This window comes from Rhagoletis pomonella, unplaced genomic scaffold (genome assembly GCF_013731165.1).
Source record: "Rhagoletis pomonella isolate Grant_MI unplaced genomic scaffold, Rhpom_1.0 Rhpom_scaffold_00003, whole genome shotgun sequence".
Classification (NCBI taxonomy): domain Eukaryota; kingdom Metazoa; phylum Arthropoda; class Insecta; order Diptera; family Tephritidae; genus Rhagoletis; species Rhagoletis pomonella.
The window spans coordinates 3,187,827-3,211,540 of NW_023458557.1; the positions used below are offsets into that span (position 1 = coordinate 3,187,827).

General features: G+C 42.7%; 3 protein-coding genes across 3 annotated transcripts in view; 2 read left to right on the forward strand and 1 right to left on the reverse strand.

Annotated features, from left to right (window-relative positions):
* The window catches only part of LOC118734991, a gene marked incomplete in the record, with an annotated part of 783,173 nt that overhangs the window by 391,969 nt on the left and 367,490 nt on the right, over nt 1-23,714 (forward strand).
* On the reverse strand, nt 3,679-5,937 carry LOC118734952. Its single transcript, XM_036464547.1, has one exon. The coding sequence runs from the start codon at nt 5,935-5,937 to the stop codon at nt 3,679-3,681; it is 2,259 nt and encodes a 752-aa protein (XP_036320440.1).
* LOC118734953 lies at nt 6,389-7,780 on the forward strand. Its single transcript, XM_036464548.1, has one exon. The coding sequence runs from the start codon at nt 6,389-6,391 to the stop codon at nt 7,778-7,780; it is 1,392 nt and encodes a 463-aa protein (XP_036320441.1).

Below are 23,714 nucleotides of genomic sequence, written 5' to 3' on the forward strand. Positions count from 1 at the left end.
AACGGGACATACGCGACGCGACTGCGGCCGGCAATTTGTATAAATAGCCGGCCAGCAATCAAAGCAGACAGGAGTCGTCAGGCGGCTGCTGCAGAGTTAGGATCTTTTGCACGCATAGGGTAGGCTCTACTCCCTATGCTAGGTATCAGGAGACGGGCAGGTTCTACTCCCACTCTTATAGATCTTAGCCAGGTATTCAGAGACGGGCAGGTTCTACTCCCTCTCTTGAAAGGTTGTGGGTAGGTTCTATTCCCGCTCCTTTACTATAGCCGTAATTATATTCGGTGGGACGGAGCTACGCCCACCAATCGGAGAGGAACGCGTAGGTTCTACTACCGTCCTCTTAACGTAGGACCAAGACAGACGAGTGCTTTGCTATAAACCGAAAAAGGAACCCTTATTATTTTTGTTGAGAACCCGGCAGTCGATGAGCATACCCCAGCATAACCCGGAGTTCGTTACAAATGGCGCCCGAGCAGGGACTTGATATGACAATACTAGGACAATATTTGACAGCAAGACTAGGGTAAACTAAACAGTGAAAGTTAAATGTGGTAAGACTGTGAGAAAAGACTCCAAAGAGAGAGCAGACAGTTAAAGTGCGAAAAAAGGACTCCAGAGAGAGAGAGAGAGTAGAAAGTGAAAGTGCCAGAACAGACTATAGAGAAAGACCAGAAAGTGAGTGAAGTGAGAAGACTCCAAGTGAAACAATAAGTGCAGAGCAAGCGTGTGGAAAGACCCAGGAAAGGGCAAAGCCTAGCAATATTTTCTAAGAACAGTGAAGATGGTGAAGTTATCGTGGGTATACAATCTACGTAAAGAGGAACTCCTCGAGTATACTGCGGAGTTCGAGTTAGAAGATTCCGGGACAGTTGACGAGCTGTGGAAGAGGCTATCACAGTTCCTGTCAGAGATAAAAGACGATCCACGGTACACAAGGCGTTTGACGGAACTTGCCGCAAAGCACGACCGGGCGTCCCCAATCCCTTTCGCGGACGTGCCGACACTCAGCAGAAACGAGGATATGACAGCCCAATCCAGCAGCGCTACTGTGTTGGCGCTCTGCTTCCGTGCGACGTCGGGGCTCTGCTCCTGTGTGGCGGGCGTCGCCGTGCGCGGGCTTGCGGTGGACTGAGGTGTGGAGCCACTCTAACCCTAAACGGCCAAGCCTTGTATTGCGAACAGTATACAAGTCAAGGGCCCTACGCTAGTAGCTGTGTGTTCACAGCAGCAGTTCCGCGTTGACGCGCGGTGGTGGGGCGATGCCGGCGCTACTGTTGGGCGAACGGGCGTCTCCGTCACGCGGGCTCACGGTTCACTGTGGGGCGGCGGCACTCTACCTTTGAACAGCCAAGCCTTGTATTGAGAACATTGTATATTGTATTAACCACAGCTCCGTGCTGACAGACTGGTATGTTGCCAAGTCACATCTGTTATATCTGGTGCTCTTCGTGTTGCTGAGTTGTATGGCTACATGTTGCGTTGCTATAGTGATGGTGTCAGGGAGTGTTGATACGGTCTCTTATGTTGGCTGGCCGTGTTGATGACGCTGCTGTAGTCATTGTTGTTGCTTTTTTAGTCGTTGTTGCTTGTGTAGGGGGCGGCGTTCGTGTGGCTAAATTCCGTAGATATTTAGTCCTCACACTTCCCTCCCTCTTCGGCGGGCTTAAGTTTTGCGGTGCTTCGGTATTACACGAGCGCCCCACTGGTATATGGTTACTCGGTGGTGTGCCGTTGTGAACCTCACTTGGGACCTGCAGATCCCCTCCTTGATGTCATGTAGAGCTTTCCGGACCCGCTCAGCGATTTCTGGAAAGTGGTTCAGCGCTGGTCCATCGGCTTCTTCGGCGGGAATGACCGTTTGTTCCCTTGTTGGTGTCGACGAGCTGTGTCGTGGTGACGCTGTTTCGGACGGTGCTGGTGCTCGGGGCGGTGACGATGGCAGTGGTACTACCTCTGGTGATACTGGTAGCGCGTGTAACGGCGGTCTGCCTAGCGGCTAGCTGGGTCGCCATTGCTCGCTGCTGGCTGCGCGTCTGTCCAGTAGCGTGCGTGAGTGCAGCGTACATCGCGGCGGCAAGCGCTTCCCACTCTTCTCCATTTCGCTTAACTCTTTCATGTTCATCGTTGATTGGTTTCACCCTTTTGTAAAATTCTATCGTTTATTCACGTGTGGCTGGTTCGCTAGTTGACGATCGAATGGCGGTCTCCACTGATGCGACGGTCTTGCTAACTTTATTTATTTTATTTTAAATTACCTTCCCTTTTTTTCTTTGAGAGTAACAATTTAATTTAATTTATTTTATGGTTTTCTCCCCCTTTTCCGTGTTGCTAATTTGTTGTGTTTCGGCCGTCTTGAACGCCTTCAGTTCGGCAAGGTTCGCCGTTCTTGTCCTCCTGTCGTCGGTCTTTCGTAGCTCCACGATTACCGGGGATACGTGTCGGAGGTTCTGGTAGGGGCCGGCATATTTTGGGGCTAGCAAAACCCTCCTTCTGCTTTAGATACGCTCCCTAAACGCGCGGCGAAGTCCTTCCGCTGTGGCCTGTCTCATGGGGACCAACTCCACCCACTTGCTAAATCGGGTTCTTGTGCGACCTGCGAGAGCATCTTGCAGGCTGGTTTGTGTTGTTCTTCCTTATACTTCTGGCAGGACTCACATTGACGGACGTACTGGCTGATGTCGCGAAACATTCCTGGCCAATAATACCGATTGGCAATCCGTGCTACTGTTCGGCGCATACCCATGTGTCCCGCGCTTGGTATGTCATGGTTCTCCCTTAGTACTCGTAGACGGAGTGGGTTGAGCACACACAGTTTCCAGGGACTGCCTCTTCGTCCTGGGATCGACACGGGATATGACGGTAGAGCTGCCATTCCTGTATCATGTAATCGGCGTATTTCTCCGGGTTGGTACGCACTTCATCGACCCGTCTGTGCCACCACTTGCATCGTGGTTCCGCCACTGTTGTTCGTAGTAGCGTTTCTAAGGGTGTTCGAGACAGTGAGTCCGCGACTAAGTTCAGTTTTCCTTTGCGGTACTCGATGTCGAACGCGTGTTGTTGCAACTCCAGTGCCCATCGCGTTATGCGACCTGAGGGGCTTTCGACCGAATTTAACCATTTTAGTGACATGTGGTCGGTTATGACGTTGAATCGGTATCCTTCCAGATAGGGCCTCATTTTGCGTATTCCCCAGACTATGGCTAAGCATTCCTTTTCCTTTGCCGAATAATTGATCTCTGCTTTATTAAGCTTCCGACTTGCGTATGCGATTCCAACTACAGTGTGAGTACTGCCCCTAGGCCGAAATTACTCTCGTCCATCTGCAGGGTCAATTTTTTGCTGAAGTCTGCACGCGAGGATGGGGGCCTCGGTGAGTTTTTTTTTTTTATCACTTCGAACGCTTCCTGTTGTTCAGTTCCCCACCTTCAGTGTTTGCCCTTCTTCAGGAGGGCGGTGAATGGTTGGCTTAACAAAGCGAAGTCGGGTACGAACCGGCGATACCAGGAAGCTATCCCGTGGTATTGGCGTAGCTCCTTCACGTTGGTCGGTGGTTTTAGTTCCTTGATGGCGGCGACTTTGTCGGGGTCGGTGTGTATGACCTTGTCACTAATGACGTGGCGCAAGTACCGGAGCTCCCTTTTAAAAAAGTCGCACTTCTCGGAGTTAATGCGCAGGTTAGCCCGCTGTAGTCGTTGGGGTACCTCTCGCAAGTGTTTCACGTGTTCGTAGAAGGTGGACCCTATGACGATTATGTCGTCGAGGTAAGCAAACGCGTAGGGCTCCATTTCCGGGCCAATGACTTGGTCTAACGCTTTCTGGAATGTGGCGGGGTGCGGAATGTAGGCCGAACGGCATGACGCGCCACTGGAACAGGCCACGTCCCGGTACGGTGAAGGCTATGTTCGGACGGCTTTTGGGCTCCAGAGGTATCTGGCAGTACCCGTTCTTGAGGTCTAAGCTACTGATGTACTTCGCCTGGCGAAGTTTGTCCAATATGTGCTGTATCCTCGGCAAGGGGTATACGGCCGGTACTGACCGGGCATTGAGTTGACGGTAGTCCACGTATAGGCGCCCATTTGCGTTCTTCTTCCGGGCTCGTACGATCGGTGCACTGTGCGGACTGCGAGACGGCTCGATACGTCCTTTCGTGAGTAGCTCATCGATTTCCGCATCGATGACAGATTGCATTGCAGGGTTTCGCGGTAAGTACCGCTGTTTGATGGGGCGTTCGTCAATCATGATGAACCGGTGCTCTCCCACTGTGGCTACTCCGCTCATAGTCTCGAAATTGTGCAGTTCTTCGGCTAGAAAGTCGCGTATGCGGGCTGCCTCATCTTCGTGGTTGGGGCCCTCGTGTTCTATTCTGTCGACCCTCTCCCTTGCGAACCGTCGTCTTGTACGGCGCCTCCCTTTTCTGCTCTTTGGTGGGCGATGGTTCGTCATGACGGGTGGTTCGGGGTCCTCGGTGTTTGGTGTTGGCTCGCTTGGTGTCGTAGGCATCGGTTGTATAGGTGGCTCCGTCAATACGACGCGGTGTCCGCCGCAGGACACCGTAGCTCCCATTCCCCCTAGTGTGTCAAGGCCCAAAATGATGTCGTCAATTGCTCCAGGCATGACATGCATAACGGCGCTGTGGATCGTTTGCCCAAGGCGGACTACGGTCCTCACGGCCTCGGATATTTGGTTCCTGGTGCCATAGGCCATAAGGATTCCTGTGGCCACAGTTATCTTTTTGCCTCTCCCCAAGCTAACCAATTGCTCCGCCACGCTGGCGGACACGAAACTTCTCGAGGCACCTGTGTCGATGACGGCTTCCGCGGGCGCTCCACCCAACGAGATTAGGGCGTAGAGGCGGCCGCATTCCTGGCTCAAAATTATTGGTTGTCCGGCGCTGTACTCGGGGGCTTCTCGGTGATGCTGATCCATGCGTGGTGGCGGTCGTTGCTGAAATGCCTGTCTCGGTTGGGGTGGTGACATAATGGGGTCGTCACCAACGTGTCTCGCTATTTCTCGTCGGGCGGTTTCTGGGGCCCGCCGATGGCTTTCGTAGTCTTCTGCGAGTGTGAGGAGTTCCGTCAAAGTGTTAAAATCTCGCCGTTTGATGTAGAGCAAGTACTCCGGGTGGCTATTCCGAAATATCCTTTCCAGCCGTTGTTCACTACTGTGACCCGCGTGTCGCATCAGGTTTTGAATCGTGATCACGTAGTCCTTGCATTTTCCTCGCGGGTGCTGCCTCCGTTGCCTTATATTATCCTCCAGGCGTTCAAAATACCGGGCCTGTAGGATAAAGTGCAGGAACTCACGTTTTAATGACGCCCAGTTGGTCCAATGCTCGTTGTTGTTGCGGTACCAATGGAGGGCGGTGCCGCTTAGCATTTCAGCCATCGTCTTTGGTAATAGGTCTACATTTAATGTGTAGACGTCGGTCAGCTCCTCTAATCGTTCTATAAACGCCAACGGGTCACGTCTTCCATCGTACTTCACCGACCACTTGCGTACCTGGTCGATGATGGGCGCAAAAGTAACGGTATGCACATGGTTGTCGTTGGTTAGCTCGTCAGCGTTTGGTGAGATTGATGTCGTTGGCGGGTGTTGCGGTGGCGGTTGTATACTCGGTGGTGGATATGTGAACTGGCTCTGCGTTGGAGGCCTAACGGACACATTAGCGGTCCTTTCGCATTGATTCACGGTTAACGGTGTCTTTGGTTCACTTTCGTCTCTCCAGTAGGCCTCCTGCTCGTTGTATGCTGCTTCCATCGCGAGAAATTTTGCGTGAAGTTCCGGGTCGACGAGTGCTTTGGCGGACCATGCCACTATCCGTTTCCTTATCTCTCGAGTGGTGCCTGTGTGTTCGATGCCCAGTTCCTGTGTGATGGACACTAACTGTTCCTTGGATACCCTGTCCAGCCACGCTATGCTCACTGATTCTGTCATGGCTGGTTTAATTGTCGGCTTCGAAATGTTCTCCTCGTATTGTACTATTTGCCGGGTCCCTGCTCGGGCGCCAATTGTAACGAAGCGTTTTTCTGTGAAGGCCCCGACGCTTATGTTTTCTATGCTGGGGTATACTCGCCATGCCTTGGGTCCGTTACAATAAATTTATATTGTGGGGCCTTTGCAAATAGTACTTTATTTAATTATTTCTTATCCTCTAAAAAACGTGTTACTAGAAGACAAAAACACATACAAAACTTCAAGAACAGACCCAACGAGCACTCTGCAGAGAAAAAACAATAAAATAGTTGATGAGCTCTACAAAGCCAAACACATAAACAAAAGGGAAAAGCAGCTTCTCACCAGCACCGCAGCTGCAGCGCCAAGGCTATATGGGCTGCCGAAAATTCACAAACCGCAAGTTCCTTTACGCCCCATTGCTTCGTCAGTCATGGTCCCCTGTTACAAGTTATCCAAATATGTCGGAGAAATACTCAAGCCATTGATTTCAGAGAGATACAATGTGAAGAATGCGTTTAATTTGAAAGAGAGATTAACGAATATAAGTGTATCTGATGAAGATGTTTTAGTGTCGTTCGATGTCATCTCCTTGTTTACGAATATACCGACAATGTTAGCCACAAAAATTATTATGAAAAAGTGGGACCAGATACAACGGACAACCAGCATTCCAAAACACAAATTCCATCAAATTCTTGACTTCTGCCTTAAAGATAATAACTACTTCATGTGCAATAACAAACTATACACCCAAACATTTGGAATGCCAATGGGCAACCCCCTCTCACCGACAATTGCCGACATCATTATGGACGACCTTCTGGACAACACCATCTCGGAGCTGAAACAACACTTCAACATTGACATCAAGTTTATCAACAAATATGTAGACGATATTTTTGCAATAACAAACCGCAACGACGTGAATACAATTCTAGAGACGCTAAACAAATACCACCCAAAACTTCAGTTTACCATGGAAATGGAAGAAAACGCGAGCATACCTTTCCTTGATGTCCGTATACACAAAAACAACAACAATATTGTTCTAAACTGGTACTCGAAACCAACGTCGTCTGGACGCTTGATCAATTATCTCTCCTCCCAACCAAGAAAATATAAAATCAACACCGCGAAAAATCTTATACACAAAATACTGACGATAAGCGACCAAAAATTTCACGAAGCCAACATAGAGAAAATACACAGCATTTTGAAAAGCAACAATTATCCCAATCACCTGATACGCGAACTACTAAAACAAGAAACAATGCGAATAGGAAATCAGCAAAATAAAACGCCGACCACAGCAACAGCAAATACACCAAAGAAGTACTACAGCGTCACTTACATCCCCAAGCTAAGCGGAAACTTTGATCACAGCACATTAAAGGAACAAAACATAACTCTCGCCTACAAAACAAATAACACGTTAGCTAGAATCTACACAAGAACAAAAAGCCCACTAGACATACAGCAACAAAACAACGTTGTTTATGAAATAAAATGTAAGGGCAAAGAGAACGAAAACTGTGGTAAAGTGTACATAGGGACAACAAAACGCGCATTAGGTGTTCGCATAGCCGAACATCAAACAGATATAAGGAAACAAAAACACAGCACAGCCCTATCACAGCACATATTAAACAGCGGCCACACAGCTGATTTCACTAACACTAGGATTATTGACAAGGAAAAGAGGGAAATGACGAGATACACTTTGGAAAGCTTAAGAATATTAGAAAAAAGGGAGAATACGATCAACAAAAAAGAAGATACGGACAACATCGCGGCCGCCTACATGTTATGCATATCAAAATAAACAATTCAGTAATGACAAGACTACCATAGAGAGTGGTACTGATTATGTGTATATATATTAATATTAAGTTTAAAGTAAATGTTTAATATTATTGTGAGTATATGTTCTTTGTATTAGTCCATAATTGTTGTCTTTGTTTTTACAAACACATGTATGCCAACTCGGCACTCTATCTTTGAACAGCCAAGCCTTGTATTGAGAACAGTGAAAATGTAAGAGCTCCTCACTAATAGCTGTGCGTCCACGACCACAGCTCCATGCTGACTGACTGGTATGTTGCCAAGTCACATCTCTTATAGCTGGTGCTCTTCGTTTTGCTGAGTTGTATGGCTACATGTTGCGTTGATATGGTGACGGTGTCACCAGGGAGTGTTGATACGGTCTCTTATGCTGCTGTAGTCGTCGTTGTGGTTGTTGTAGTCGTTGTTGCTGGTGTAGGGGCGGCGTCCGTGTGGGCTAAATTCCGTGGATATTTAGTCCTCACAGAAAATAAAGAGCCCCGGGGTTAAAGAATTCTTGTACCGAGAACTAAGCGTCTTCGAGCAAATGACTGGTACCTCCAAGAGAGCCACGCAGAAACGAAAGTGGAGACTATGCGTGGAATACCGTCAGTTGAACGCACGGTCGGTGCCCGACGCATACCCACTACCCAGGATCCATCACATGCTAGAGCGGCTACGCAGTGCCAAGGTCATCAGCAGCTTAGACCTTAAGAACGCCTATTGGCAAATTCCTATGGATGAGAAAATCAAAGAGTGTACGGCGTTTACCGTGCCAGGTCGCGGACTGCTTCAATGGTGCGTGATGCCGTTTGGGCTCCACTCCGCACCAGCGACGTTCCAACGTGCGTTAGACCGCGTTATCGGACCCGAACTAGAGCCACACCCATTCACCTACCTGGACGATATAATCGTGACCAGCACATCCATCGAGGAGCACATCCGACATCTCATCGAGGTATTCCGACGATTACGAGAGGCGAACTTGAAGGTCAATCCAGAAAAATGGGAATTTTTTAAGGACGAGCTTAAGTATTTAGGTCACGTAGTAAGCAAGGATGGGTTCCATACGGATCCAGACAAGGTCGAAGCTGTGAAGAACATGAAGGCCCCGGCGAGCGTGAGCTACGTTGTTTCCTAGGCGTAGCGTCCTGGTACCGGCGATTCGTACCAGGTTTTTCGCGCGTTGTCCACCCGGCCACCGTGCTACTAAAGAAAGGCAAGCGATTTCAGTGGTCGTATGAGCAACAAGCTGCTGACGAAGCCCTGAAAAGAGCACTAACAGAAGCCCCGGTACTGGCGTGCCTCGACTTTACTAAGAAGTTCATACAGCAGACAGACGCCAGCGACTATGGTTTGGGAGCGGTTCTCACCCAAGACGTCGATGGAGAAGAGCCGCCACCTTAACAAGGCGGAAAGCAACTACTCTCCGACAGAGAAAGAATGCCATGCCAGTGTGTGGGCGATTCGGAAAATGAGGCCGTACCTATAGGGGTACACGTTTACGGTGATAACGGACCACTTATCTCTAAAGTGGTTAAACGCGATCGAGATTCCGTCCGATAGAATCGCGAGGTAGGCACTCGAGCTGCAGCAACACTCGTTCGACGTACAGTATAGGAAAGGAAAGCTGAACGTAATTGCGGACGCTCTCTCACGAGAGCCCCAAGGGGGACAACTGGGAATCATTAGCCAAGAATGCCAGACAGAAGAACCGGCAAATGGCTGGAGGAGAAGATAAGGGAAGTAAGGGCTAACCCCATCAAATTTCCAGACTACACGGTGGAATACGGTAAATTATATCGGCACCTCCCTGCCTACGCGGATGGTGAAGACTACATCCCGTGGAAGTTTTGCGTAGCGAAGAACCCCCAAGGTCCACGAAACACCCAGGGCTGGCCACATGGGCGTACGAAAGACCATCGCAAGAGCCACCGCACGATATTACTGGCCCGGCATGTTCCGTGATGTGCGGAAATACGTGAAAGGGTGTCAGTCGTGCCAGATCTATAAACCTATCCAGCAGCAAGCCGCGAGGAAGATGTTGACCCAACTTGCGGACGAGCCTTGGGCCTTTTTATGCGCCGAATTCATCGGGCCGCTACCGCGATCAAAACACGGCAGCACGATAATACTCGTACTTCATGACAAATTCTCTAAATGGGTAGAGATTGTACCACTCCGGAAAGCGACGACAGAGAGCCTGAGTAAGTCGTTTCAGGAACGAATCCTCGCGCGATTCGGCGTTCCGAAAATCCTGGTGACGGATAACGGAGCGCAATTCACCAGTCGAGCATTCAATTAGTTCCTAGAGCAATATGGGGTGAAGCATTAATTCACTGCTCCGTATACCCCACAGGAAAACCCGACAGAGAGAACGAACCGTAACGTAAAACGGATCATCTCACAGTTTACAGGCGGGCAACAACGGAACTAGGACGACCTGTTACCCGAAATAATTCTAGCACTGAATACTAGCATCTGCCAATCCACCGGCTACAGTCCGGCATTCCTGACACAAGGACGCGAGCCGAGACTCCCAGGGGCAGTCTACGATGAGAGCACGCTGAAGGAAGTGTTCAGTCTGGTGCGCCAAAACCAACAGCGGGCATCGGCGGAACAAGCACGGCTTTACAACCTACGGAGGAGATAATGGAGGCCACCTATAGGCGACCTAGTGTTACTCAGAGAGCACCCACAATCGAAAGCAGTAGACAACTTTGCGGCAAAGTTGGCCCCGAAATATACCGGGCCTCACACGGTAAGAAACTTCGCTTCACCAGTTATAGTGGAGGTGGAAACACACGATAAGACGAGGACAGCCCACATAAGCGACGTCAAGGCTTTTGACGAGAGGAGAGACGAACCTCCCGGAAGCAGAAAACAACCCCCCAGCGAAAATACGAAGCACCGAAACGAAGGCACCGAGACGAAAATTAATGAAGGGAAGTTTTGGGAGGAAAGGAAACTTGAGGAAAATTTCAGAGAAGAACTGCAGGGGGAAAACGATGTATGAGGCGAAATTTACGTAGAAAAAGAGGAAAGAAAATTTATATTTAAAAAAAACGGGGGAAAAACAAGGAATATTTTGAAGGAAGGAAATTGAAGGGAAACGAGGAAAGTAAGGAGAAAACAAATGATTTGAGAAGAAGGGAACAATTTTTTTAGTTTAAGAAATTAAAAAAAAAAAATTAAGAAAATTTTAGGAACCAAATGCTAAGGTCTTTAGGAAAAAATGGTACGGATTCTGTTTGCGAGGAAAATCTTTTTTGCTTGAGGGAAATTTTTAGAAAAAGCTGTAGATGTGAATTTTTTTTTAAGAAAAAATGTAAATTTTATTCCGAGCCAGCGATTTTTTCTATCATTTTTTTTTCATAAAGTGGCTCACCTGTTGAAACAGCTGTATTGAAAATGACTCAAAATATGTTTCTGGGGGTTTTTGGGGTCGAGGAATCCATTTATGACGTTAATTTTTTCTTTTGAGGGCCGCCAGAGGGCGCTTTCTTACTTTTTTTGGACTTTAACGCCTTTTTTCTGAAAACCGACAGCATTGTTGAGAAAATCCACGAAATTTGAATTTTTCACAATGCAATTTCAATTTTTAAATAGCCGAAAATGTAAGTGGCGTGATCCAGCACGTAAACAAATAAGCGCGCAAAGGGAAAACGCAAACAAGATACCGTCGGCATATGTATGTACATACATGCATGTCTATATGCACCAGCACGAAAACAAAGGCACAGGGCCCAACGCTGCCTACGCAAAATGCATTTGAACAAACATGGGGCACCATATGAACATGTATATATACCTACCCTGCAGAGAAACCCCAAACTAGGCAGGAGAAAAACTAGTTTGCAGCTAGAATTTCCTGACTGAAACCGAACTAGTTCGAAAATGACCAGACTAGTACCAAGTACAATACGATTTATCCATGCCCTGTTTTATTTGGCTTCGACAGTTTAATAGTACAATATAACAATAATAATAATAATAATAGATTGGCGCTTACACATATGTTAGTGTTTGGCCGAGCTTCTCCTCCGATTTGTGGTGTGCGCCTTGATGTTGTCACGGAAAGCGAACGCTGACTCCGAACGGCGATTGTATTTTCTGCCGTTTTTCATGGCAGAATACAATACAATAGAGTACACAAAATATTACAACTTTTATTTGGGTATATTGTAGACCGTTAAAGCGATTACGTACTCGCAATTATACCATACATGGTAAATAATGATTAATATTCATAACGATTATTAATTAAAACATGTTTTTTTGGATAACCGTTTAATGATTAAATACCGATATTAGCACATTTTTAATGATTAATCATTAATTACTTAAACAAAAATCTTTTTTATTAATTCGTTAATTTTAATTATATCATTATTTTGTTATTTTTGATCATTTGCAATTATTTTGGACTTTTTTAATTACACTATTAATATAATTATTTGATTAATTTCAATTATCAATCGATAAGCCAAACTATAGACAAAAATTAAGAATATTTAATAACTGCATGAATTATTTATTTATTTTATTCTTATCCAAATCTCAAATTTTATGAGTTAATTATTACTTTTATAAAGTTTAAAAAACAAAGAACTGAAATGGGTGAAGTTAATTTATTTTATTTTATTTAATGAAAACTTTTATTTTTATTTAAGTTCACTCGAAAATTATCATTCGTGATGATAGTTCGAACTAAAGTATTTATTTCATTTTTAACTAAAATTTTTCTTTGCATTTTTAATATTATTAAAAAAGATGAAAAATATAGTATTTATTGCACCTGAAAGCTTTTACTTTTAATAACATTTAATGAAAAATGCATTTAAATTTATGTTCGAAAGTGTGATATATTTATGTATTTATTTTTGCTTTTAATTTAACACTAATTATTTTCAAATCTAAGGCAAAGTTTTCTTAATCAAAAGCTTTTATTGTATATTCATGAATTCATTTTATTTTTTGACTCCCACAGTAGTGGTTTTGGTCCATAATTGAACTAGTAATTTTCTGTCTATTTTGAACTAGTATGAGACTGGTATATTTCTGACCGAAATCTGACAATTGCCATCTCGTAGGACATCCCTATGTTAAAAATACCAGTTAATTGCATGGAAAAAAGATAGTTGGCTGACTAGTTGGGCATGCGGGTCATACTAGTTGTGAGGTAGTTTACAACTAGTACATTTGACTACAGGGTACATACAGCACACATACAACTAGGGTGGCCAGATGCGCTGATTTAATCAGTACGTGTGCTGATTTTTTTCTATTGTACTGATTTTTATGAGCCCGAAATCAGTACGCAAAATCTACTGATTTTTTGAGTTTGTACTGATTTTTACATTTAATACTTTTGTAAATTCGGGTAATTGACATTTACTTGAGGTTTACATGTTCAAAACAATGGTTTTTGACAACTCATACGTGTGAGCAGATTGAAAGCATTAATTAAATTTAAACCATTATTAAAAAGGTGTCAGCTTGCAATTGTTTCGTTTCCTAGGATTTCGCAAAATAACAAACTGTTTGGATTCAACCCAACCCAATTTCATGATTTGCAGGTTTTACAGGATTTACAGGAAAAGCTGGTTTCGCCATTAATAAATCTTATGAAAGGTGGTGGTGAGTTAATCATATATTAGGTACACTGAGAAGATGACAATAAGAGATAATCTTTCGATTATAATTAAACATCCACTGACAAATCGGCTGTCAGTATTTCAAACTTAAGACGACTACTGCTACGGAGCAATGTAAGTTCTAAAAATTTGGAAAAGGTGCAAACTACCGACTCTTGGATATGATATATGTAGCTTTACTTTGATTTCTGATGTTCGACCACCTGTAATTTAACTTGCGCATACACATTTTACACTATTAAATTTCATTCGTACTCGAAAATTCGTTTAGCGATAATTCTGATATACCTTTCAGTCAACATTTTAATGTGAATGTTGTATTTAATAAGCACACCAACTAAATATGTTTCAAATTTGTAGCTTAAAATATAGAAACAGGTTCTGACTCGAGCTCGTCTTCTACTGAAACTGAATCGGCTACAAATTTTTTTTTATTTCCTCAATTCTTATAAATTTTCTATAAAGTTGGAGACTTCAACTCACATGTCTTTTGTTATAGAATTAACTATATTTTTATAAAAAAATTAAATTAAGTAAAGAAAGAAAAAATTTTCAAAACCTGTCAATACATTTTACTATTATTTTCCTGAGCACAGCTGTACATACATACGTAATATCATTGATTTGTTTTAAAGTAATGAATTTTTGTATTGATAATACTATACGTATTTAAAAGTCTATTAGTTATTTTTTTTTTTTAAATTAATGCGCTGTTATTTGGTTGTTATATTTTTAATAATAAAAAATACGCTTAAAAATGAGCTGATTTTTATGGCTCTGTACTGAGATTTGATCCCAACTGTACTGATTATGTCCCTATAATATCTGGCCACCCTACATACAACACACATCAACACACGAACTAGGGCACAGGAGCAGCAGGCAAAATGTTGTGATCAGGTGCATTAACGCAACCAACAACACCCAACAAGCCAAAAGGCAACGACTATGTACAGCAACGTAACCCAGCCAATTGTGCCGCGTTTAGATAAAAAGGCGGCAAAGAAACGAATATCGATTACGGCGACACCTCCAACAAGAACGAATGTCACTAACCAAACAGTCGGGTGTGAGGACCCCAATCCTATGGCTTGGAGCCCTCACAAAACTCATCTATATATACACATAATTTTTGAATTGTATATAAAATATATAATGGTTAAGTAATACATGCTTTGAATTGAAAATACATACTTTGAATTGTAGCCACATATTGTACATCACTAAGTGATTTGAACTACCGTTATTATTCCATGTAATCATATACATACAATTGTACATATACTTTAAGCACGATGGCAATAGAGAACAAAGCGCAAAGGACAACGGGACATACGCGACGCGACCGCGGCCGGCAATTTGTATAACTAGCCGGCCAGCAATCAAAGCAGACAGGAGTCTTCAGGCGACTGCTGCAGAGTTGGGAGCTTTTTCACGCATAGGGTAGGCTCTACTCCCTATGCTAGGTATCAGGAGACGGGCAGGTTCTACTCCCACCATTAGCGCACACAAGGAGTGGGTTTTGGGGTTCAACCCCCATAGAAGATGTTGATAGAAGAAACTTTCTTTTCCATTTCTGGTGCGTAATTTTATCCTATGCACTTTTCGTTTTTCTTGAGAGCTTCCAAAGTTTAACTGCGAATGAAAATCCTAAAAATATGCATTGCATATTCACTTACTGTTGTTTTTACACTTTACAGCCTAAAAGAGTTTACCACTGCTATGTACTTAATAAGAATTCGAAGATTTAATTTGCCAACTATGAATTCGTTCCACCAAAATAAGCTACATAATAAAAATACAAATTCAGTTAATTTTTTCGGTACTCGAAATATTAAAAAAATTAGGCAATCGTAAAAAATCACCATCTCCATCAAAAGCCAAAAACCAGAAATCGAGGACAATGAACATTAAAACTGTTTTTAATATTTTTATTACTTTTGAAAGTTGAGCGCGTCTTGTTTTTATAGAACTTTTTGTTAAACTAGTGATGTTTAAGCAAAACACACAACCAACTTCAATTCTCATATACACATTTTAAAGTGCCGTTAATTTTTTCCTGTTCCAATGATCGGATCTAAACCAAATAACGGGACGACCCTTGAGGTACCATATCTACGATAAAAAAATAAATATTGAAATCGGTTCACGTGGTCCAAAGTTATGCAGTAGAATACCTTAAAAAAGAAAAAATATTCCGATGGATTGGTAAGCGCTCCCACTTTTTGAAGCCGGTTAAAAGTGTTTTCGGAAATCACCACATTTCCTCATCAGACTTCTTTCAGTAGGATTCAGCCAGTCTCAGCCTACGCACTGCGCTAAGTTCGCCTTGTGAATTCATGTTGCTTTTTCCACTATTTCATTTCTTAAGCCAACTACAATCAAGCGCAGCTATTCCAGTGCTATTTAAACTTGATCTATTGGCGTTTGAGTTCTTTGTTAATTTTAGTAAATAAAGTGCAATTTATGAAACTTTAAAAAGTTTATTTATTTATTACGTACTGTACATAAAACTTGCATAAATGTATTTTAAAGAGCATATTATCTGAAGCGAATTTTCAATATTTTCTGGTATTATATATTTAGAAGTATAAAACCCCTCCCAAAATATATACCTGGGTGCGCCCCTGACTCCCACTCCTATAGATCTTAGCCAGGTATTCAGAGACGGGCAGGTTCTACTCCCTCTCTTGGAAGGTTGTGGGTAGGTTCTACTACCGCTCCTTTACTATAGCCGTAATTATATTTGGTGGGACGGAGCTACACCCACCAATCGGAGAGGAACGGGTAGGTTCTACTCCCGTCCTCTTAACGTACGACCAAGACAGATGAGTGCTTTGCTATAAACCAAAAAAGGAACCCTTATTATTTTTGTTGAGAACCCGGCAGCCGATGAGCATACCCAGCATACCCAGAGTTCGTCACAATATGAGCATGGGGTATGTACTAGTAAGTTATTTAAGTATTAAGGAATTAATAAGAAAACATTAATATTTGGTCAGTACAAATTTTGATTTGGTTCAGAGAATGTAGATTAACCGTTATCAAAATCAGAGTTTTCATAAACTTTTAAAGTATAAAGTTTTATAACCCCATACATTTTAGTATACGAAAGTGAAAGTTTGAAGTTGCTAAACAATCCAGATAATTTTTGGTAATTTGTTTTGTGAGGACCCCGGATCCTGTGGCCCTGGGGCCCACAACAATTTATATATATTAGACAGATTGTAAAAACTCACCTGAGCAAGTCTGGTTGCCAAATGCAAATATCAACCCGATGCGAGTCTCCGTTTTGTACAATTTTGGGCTCTAATATTTAACAGCGTGTTCAAGAAGATGGCAAGGGTAGAAAATTGTAGAAAATTGACGAAACTAGGCTAATGATATGTTTTTGAGTTCGTTGAACACGATGGGTTCAATTATTTTTCTCTACAATCAAAATGTCTTGAGAAACTCAAGAAAATCTGGAAAAAAGGGGAAAAAATATAAAATTTTCACTTTTAATGCTTAAAATTTATTCTTTCGGATTTGTTTTTTCAACGGAAGATACTCAGGATCGTTTGCCATTCAAAGAGCTTTAAAACTAAAAAAACAAATGGTATAAGTTTATCGAATCGGTGTCAAGATACGAGCAAATTTCTAAAACGGTGCTAATGCCAAAAATATCAATGCTCCGGGTAACAGGTTAAATAACTCATGAAACAAACTCTGAGGGTAAGTTTCAAGTTTCTATGTTTGTAAATCATCACAAGGTGTACATGTATTTTATCAGGACAGGGAGCTTGCAGACAAAATTAACAAAGGTAAAGAAAATAAGTGAAAACATAATTTACTACGATTTTATCAATACATATGTAATTCTTCTTCTCAAACACTTTACTGTGAATATTTTACCCTCGTTTTCAGTCTTTTACAGTCTAAGGATTCTAGAATTTCCTTTTTTAGACAAGAAGGAAACAATTTCATAAAAATTAAAAGCCTCTTCATATTTGATCGAAATAAAAAATTTAGAAAAGATAAATTAGAATTTTGCCCGATTGAACCCAATTAAATATTTATATATTTTTTTCATTTTAAAGCTCTTTGAATGGCCACGACCCTGAGTATCTGAGGCTGATAAAGACAAATTCTAAACAACAGATTTTAAGCACTTAAAGTGAAAATTTTATTTTTTTCTCCTTTTTTCTCAGATTTTCTTAAATTTCCCAACGATTTTTGATTGTAGAGAAAACTAAATGATCCCATCGTATCCACAAAATCTACCCTTTCTATCTTCCTTAACACGCTCTTAAATATCAGAGCACAAAATTATACAAAACGGAGACTCGCATCGGGTTAGTATTTAAATTTGGCAACCAGACTTGGTCAGGTGGGTTTTTACAAGTATTCGAAAGTGTTTAGCAATCAGCCTCAAAAAAAATAATAACATTAAGTAAAATTGGGTCAGTCTAATATATATATATGAATTTTTAATTTGAATTGTATGAGCTAGGCTAATAGACACATGTATAAATATATACTTATGGTTGAATTATTCATACATATATGGGACATTCTTTTTTATATTGGACACCAAATTTGGTGTCACACTTTCGGTTGGCTTCAAATTTTTTTATGGGTTCTATACATGAAATCGGCCGCTGTGGTGTATTGGTAAGCAGTGCGCGCTTCCACTCCGCAACGCCTGGGTTCAAGCCCTGGCCAAAGCAACATCGCGGAAAAAATATAGAAAAAAAGTTTTTTCTTAAGAGCGGTCGTCCCTCAAACCTCCGAGTGTATTTCTGCCATGAAAAACAGCTTCTCATAAAAATACAATCGCCGTTCGGAGTCGGCGTAAAACTGTGGGTCCCTCCGCTTTGTGTGACAACATCAAGGCGCACGCCACAAATCGGAGGAGAAGCTCGTCCAAACATTAACATATGTGTACGCGCCAATCTATTGTTATTATTATACATGAAATAAGCTAACACGTATTCGAGGAATGATCTGTCAAAGTTTGCATTTTTTCGTGATTCTGACTAATCATGTACTTCTTCAAATCGTTATATCGCGGGTTCTGCTCATCGTAGAGACTTCATCCAACGTCATTTTATATCTGAAGAAACGGGCTTAACATTTCTATATATAAGATGGTTAAGATTATCCTAAAGCTAACTTAGCTAATAACAGCTGAACTTTTTGAAGTTGATTTGTATAATGAAGACCAGTAATTTATGGATTTAAAATTATACCATCGTAATCCTTGTTTAATTCTCTATGAAAATCAATCCATATAAATATTCTGGCGAAATCCACAATAAAGTCTAAATTTATGACCTTTGGTTTTAATATAGCCAAGCCCATTTCTAGAATATTCTTTAATTGAAAAAGTTGTGGAACAAATGTTGTTAACGAAGTGATACTCTGCCGAAATCTTCAATAAAATACGCGTTTTGCTAACTTTAGTTCTGCAATTGCCACGCCATACTATTATTATTTGTGGATAGGTACTCGGAATCCGCAATAAAATTTAACTTTTTGCAAAAATCCGATGTTGAACACTTTACTAAATATATCTCATCACAAGTTTTAGAAAATAAATAGCAAAGAATTTTTAATTCTCACAAAACAAAACATCTCGTCATAGAGAAAAATATTTTATGGTATTTGAAAAACCCCCATTTTTTCGAACCACGTTTTTTTGTAGAGAATAAAACAAGGATTACGATGGTATAATTTTAAATCCCTAATTTACTGGTCTTCACTATACAAATCAACTTCAAAAAGCTCAGCTGTTAATAGCTAAGTTAGCTTTAGGACAATATAGACCATCTTATATATAGGAATATTAAGCCCGTTTCCTTAGCTTTAAAACGACGTTAAGATGAATTCTGTACGATGAGCGAGATATAACGATTTGAAGAAGAATATGATTAGCCAGAATCACGAAAAAATTCTAACTTTGGCAGATCATATCTCCAAAGAAAAAAAATTAAAAAAGAATTCCTCGAACACGTGTTAGCTTATTTCATTTAGAGAACCCACAAAAAAAATTTGAAGCGAATCGGAGCCATGACATAACTTTTTTTACGAAACTCTTCCGACTTAAAAAAGAATGGCTCATATATGTACATACACTTATTTGAATTGTAGTTTATATACGTATATACTAGGGTGGGTCAATTAGTAGGTCAATTAAAAAAGTTGATTCATATCCTTGCGATTCTGGTACTATGGACCATAACAAACATTTTCGCCCAGGGAACCATACCTCTAAAATCATTTTCGAGCCTGCCAAAATTTTTTGGTAGATATTTTCAAAAATACCAAATAAACGACCTCTTAGATGCATTTCAAAGACAAAAAAATATTATTGAAAATGTGTTTACGGGGTTTTTTGGGTCAGAGAATCCATTTTTCGCATTAATTTTTAATTTTGATCGCAAAAAAATAAAAAAAAAATAAAAAAAATAAAAAATAAAAAAAATAAAGAAATAAATATTTTTCCATTATTTTAAATTATTAGAAAGTCAAAGATGTGACTATTTGAGCAATAAGTTCGTCAATTTCCCCCAAAAAAAGTGAAAAATCCAAAAAATTGTTCAAAAACGCACTCTGGTGGCGATAAAAATTAAAAATGAATGCGAAAAATGGATTCTCTGACCCAAAAAACCCCCGTATACACATTTTCAATAATATTTTTTGTCTTTGAAATGCATCTAAGAGGTCGTTTATTTGGTATTTTTGAAAATATCTACCAAAAAATTTTGGCAGGCTCGAAAATGATTTTAGAGGTATGGTTCCTTGGGCGAAAATGTTTGTTATGGTCCATAGTACCAGAATCGCAAGGATATGAATCAACTTTTTTAATTGACCCACCCTAGTATATACCCATGTACATATGCATACATACACACATACATACATTGAATTATTACTTTGCATATAAAGCACAAAAAATTAGTTTGAGGATAGTTATTTGCGGATGGAAAAAATTGTATAAAAGGAGCAGTGCTAACAAGCATTGGTCATTAGTTAGGCATACGTGACACGCGTCCCTACGTGGGTCACACGGGTAGTGGAAGAGGAATCAAACCTCCGAGACTATTATTATATGTTCGAAGTGGGCTTAATCCACTAAGACTGGTGCTAGCTGTAGGGTTTAAACTACTCTAGTTCTATGCTTTAGAGAGTAGACATAGCGAGAGTATAGCAAATAAACGAGCTATAAACTAGAAGCGAGTGTGTTCTAATTTCTTGAGGAGATACGGTGTTTACTCTTTACAGAACCCTGGACAACCGAGAGCTACGCTCAGCACTCAGGAAAGTCCGTTACAAATGGCGCCCGAACAGTGACTCTAAAAGGAAACTAAAAACAACATAAAGGAGAGTGACGTGAAAAAAAGAACACAAGTGATAGAGAGAGGGTTCAGTGACCACCCGAAAGACCCAAACTTAAAGAACAGTACAAAAACAAATGGGGCACAATTGAGAGAGACACAAAAGTGTAGTGACTACCCGAAGAAATATAATGGTAACGAGAAAGTGGGTACATTACCTCAACCGAGAGGAGCTGACCTGTGTGATAGAGTTCAGCCTCGAACAGACCGGAACCGTAGAGGAGCTGCGAAAACGCTTCTCGTCATTTATACAAGAAGAGATTAACAACGAAGACTACCAAACGCGGTTCGTAGAGCTAGAAGCGAAACACTCAAGGTCAGCGCTGACTTTTACCGCAGCAACACCAAGCGGAAGCCAGGGTGCCAGTGTCATGTAGTAACCAATGCCCGTTGACGCGTTTGAGACACTACAGCCATACGAAATGTATCCTACAACATCGCTGGCAACCATCATGGACCGAGTGCGCAAGTGGGGTTTCAAATACGATGCCGACCGAGACCCGCTCAGCTTCATCGACCGTGTGGAAGAATTGGCGGAACTATATGAGGTAAATCGCGACTTGTTACCGCGAGCAATGCCAGAACTACTTAAAGAGAAGGCGTTGTCACAATTCCGCAGTAATAACTGGAATCGGCGACAGTGGGAGGAATTCAAAAGAGGCTTTCTAAGGTTCTTCTAAACTCTCGCTACCACGAAGCCTTAGACGATGAGATCCGGCATCGTGTCCAACAACAGAGCGAGAAGTTCAAAGACAATGTGCTGGCCTTTCAGAGTCTAATGCGACAGCCGAACTACACCTCAGAGCAGAAGTTAACCCGTATCTACAGAAACTCTAGAAGCGAGTTCCAATGGTATGTCAAACGATCAGAGATAGTGAGTTTGGCGGAGGACATGGAAAATATCCCCCGGTGAGAGAGCCACAGAGAGCAGCAGCGCGAACAACTCCGTGGGTCACGGAGAGATATCAGCACATGCGCGAGCTTTTTAGGAGTGACGAGGCGGCTAAATCCGAGAGAACGCAGTGCCGACCACACAGCGTTGTAGCAACACTACAGTCGGAGTAAGTTAATCCGTGGACTGCGTGTAGACATTGCGGAGAAGCCATTTTGCGATGGAGTTCACAGCTGCACGGAGAGAGTTTTGTTGGACCTGTGGTCGATGCAATGTCCCGACCCGAGAGTGCTGCCTTAGGGCATCGGGAAACGGGTTGAGGTCCCATTTGCGGCGTGGAGAAGGCGTCAGGTAGAAAAACCTCGCCCAAACTAAAGAGTGTTTCAAGGCAGACGAATGACCGAATTATGGCGGCGAGCAAAGCAGATGAAGTCGGCGTAGTAGCTGCAGTTGATACCAGCACAACAAGAAGTTTCTTCAGCGAAGCCATTTTTAAGAAACTGGATGTGGGAGAAGTTAGGTAGGTGAACACGCGTGTGGAAATGGGTGATGAGAGATCCAAAACGGTGCTGAAGGCTATAACGGCACGGGTAGAGCTAGCGAATCAGGCGCATGGAAGCGATCGTTTCATACTGCCCGGTTTGATGGATGAAGTTGTCCTTGGAACAGATTACCTGGCAAAAGCGGGGGTCCGATTATGTTGCGGAGACTTAGACGTGACACTCCAAGAATAGAAGGAGAAGGTGCAAAGAGGTCAGGTAAATGAAATAAACCCAAATCAAACCCCATGCCTACAGGAGCCGCGACAACCGAAGAAGTGAGGGAGTTATTAAAGCGGGAGTTGCAAGCATTCGAGAAGATTTCGGGGGTATCAAACATCGCCCCTCACCGAATTGTAATGAAGGATGACCGGCGGATTAAGCAGAGATACTGCCCGAAGAACCCGCAGATGGAAGAAATCATCAACGCGGAGATCGACGACCTTATCGAGAAAGGGTGCGACTACGAAGCGCGCGCTACATTAGCAACCTAGACCTGAAAAAACGGTTACTGGAAAATCCCAATGGAAGAGCAGAGCAAACAGTACACTGCTTTTACAGTGCCAGAGCGTGGCCTTTTTCAATGGCGAGTAATGCCGTTTGGGCTACACTCCGCCCTCGCGACGTTCCAGCGTGCGCTAGACCAAGTTATGGTTCCAGAGCTAGAGCCGTATGCGTTTGCCTACCTGAATGACATCATTGTCATCAGCGCAACCCTGCAAGAGCACGTCCAACATCTTTCGGAGATCTTCCGACGGCTTGAGCAGGCGAGTCTGAGGATCAACCCGGAAAATGATAGTTTTTCAAGAAGAAGTTGAAGTAAGTGGGTCTCGTCGTCAGCGAGGAGGGCATTAAAAACGATCCTGAGAAGGTCGCGGCTACCAAAAAGCTGACACCACCGACAAATATAAGAGAGTTACGCAGGTTCCTATGGATAGCTTCATGGTACCGAAGATTTGTCCCCGACTTTTCCAAAGTGAAGCGTGCGCTGACGTCCGTGAAGGCCACAAGTGGAAATGGAACGACGAGCGACAGACAGCGTTCGAGGCGCTGAAGAGCGCGTTAACCGTGGCACCAGTGTTAGCTTGCCCCGACTTAACGCAGAAGTTCACTCTGCAAACAGATGCGAGCGACTTCTCAATCAAGAGCTTAAATGAGAAGAACGCGTAATCGCATATGCGAGTCGCGGGTCAACACAGCCGAACTCAATTATTCACCATTAGAGAAAAGTGCCTGACCATAATGTGAGCGGTCAGGAAGATGAGGCCCTACTAAGAAGGATACACGTTTACCGTCATCACCGACCACTTAGCGCTCAAATGGCTGAGTAAGATATAGATTCCAAACCGTCGGATTGCAAGGTGGGCGCTGAAACTGCAGTGGTACTCCTTCGATGTGCAGTATCGCAAGGGTGAGCTGAATGTGGTAGCCGTCGCGCTGCCAAGACAGCCCCAAGAAGCATTGCTTG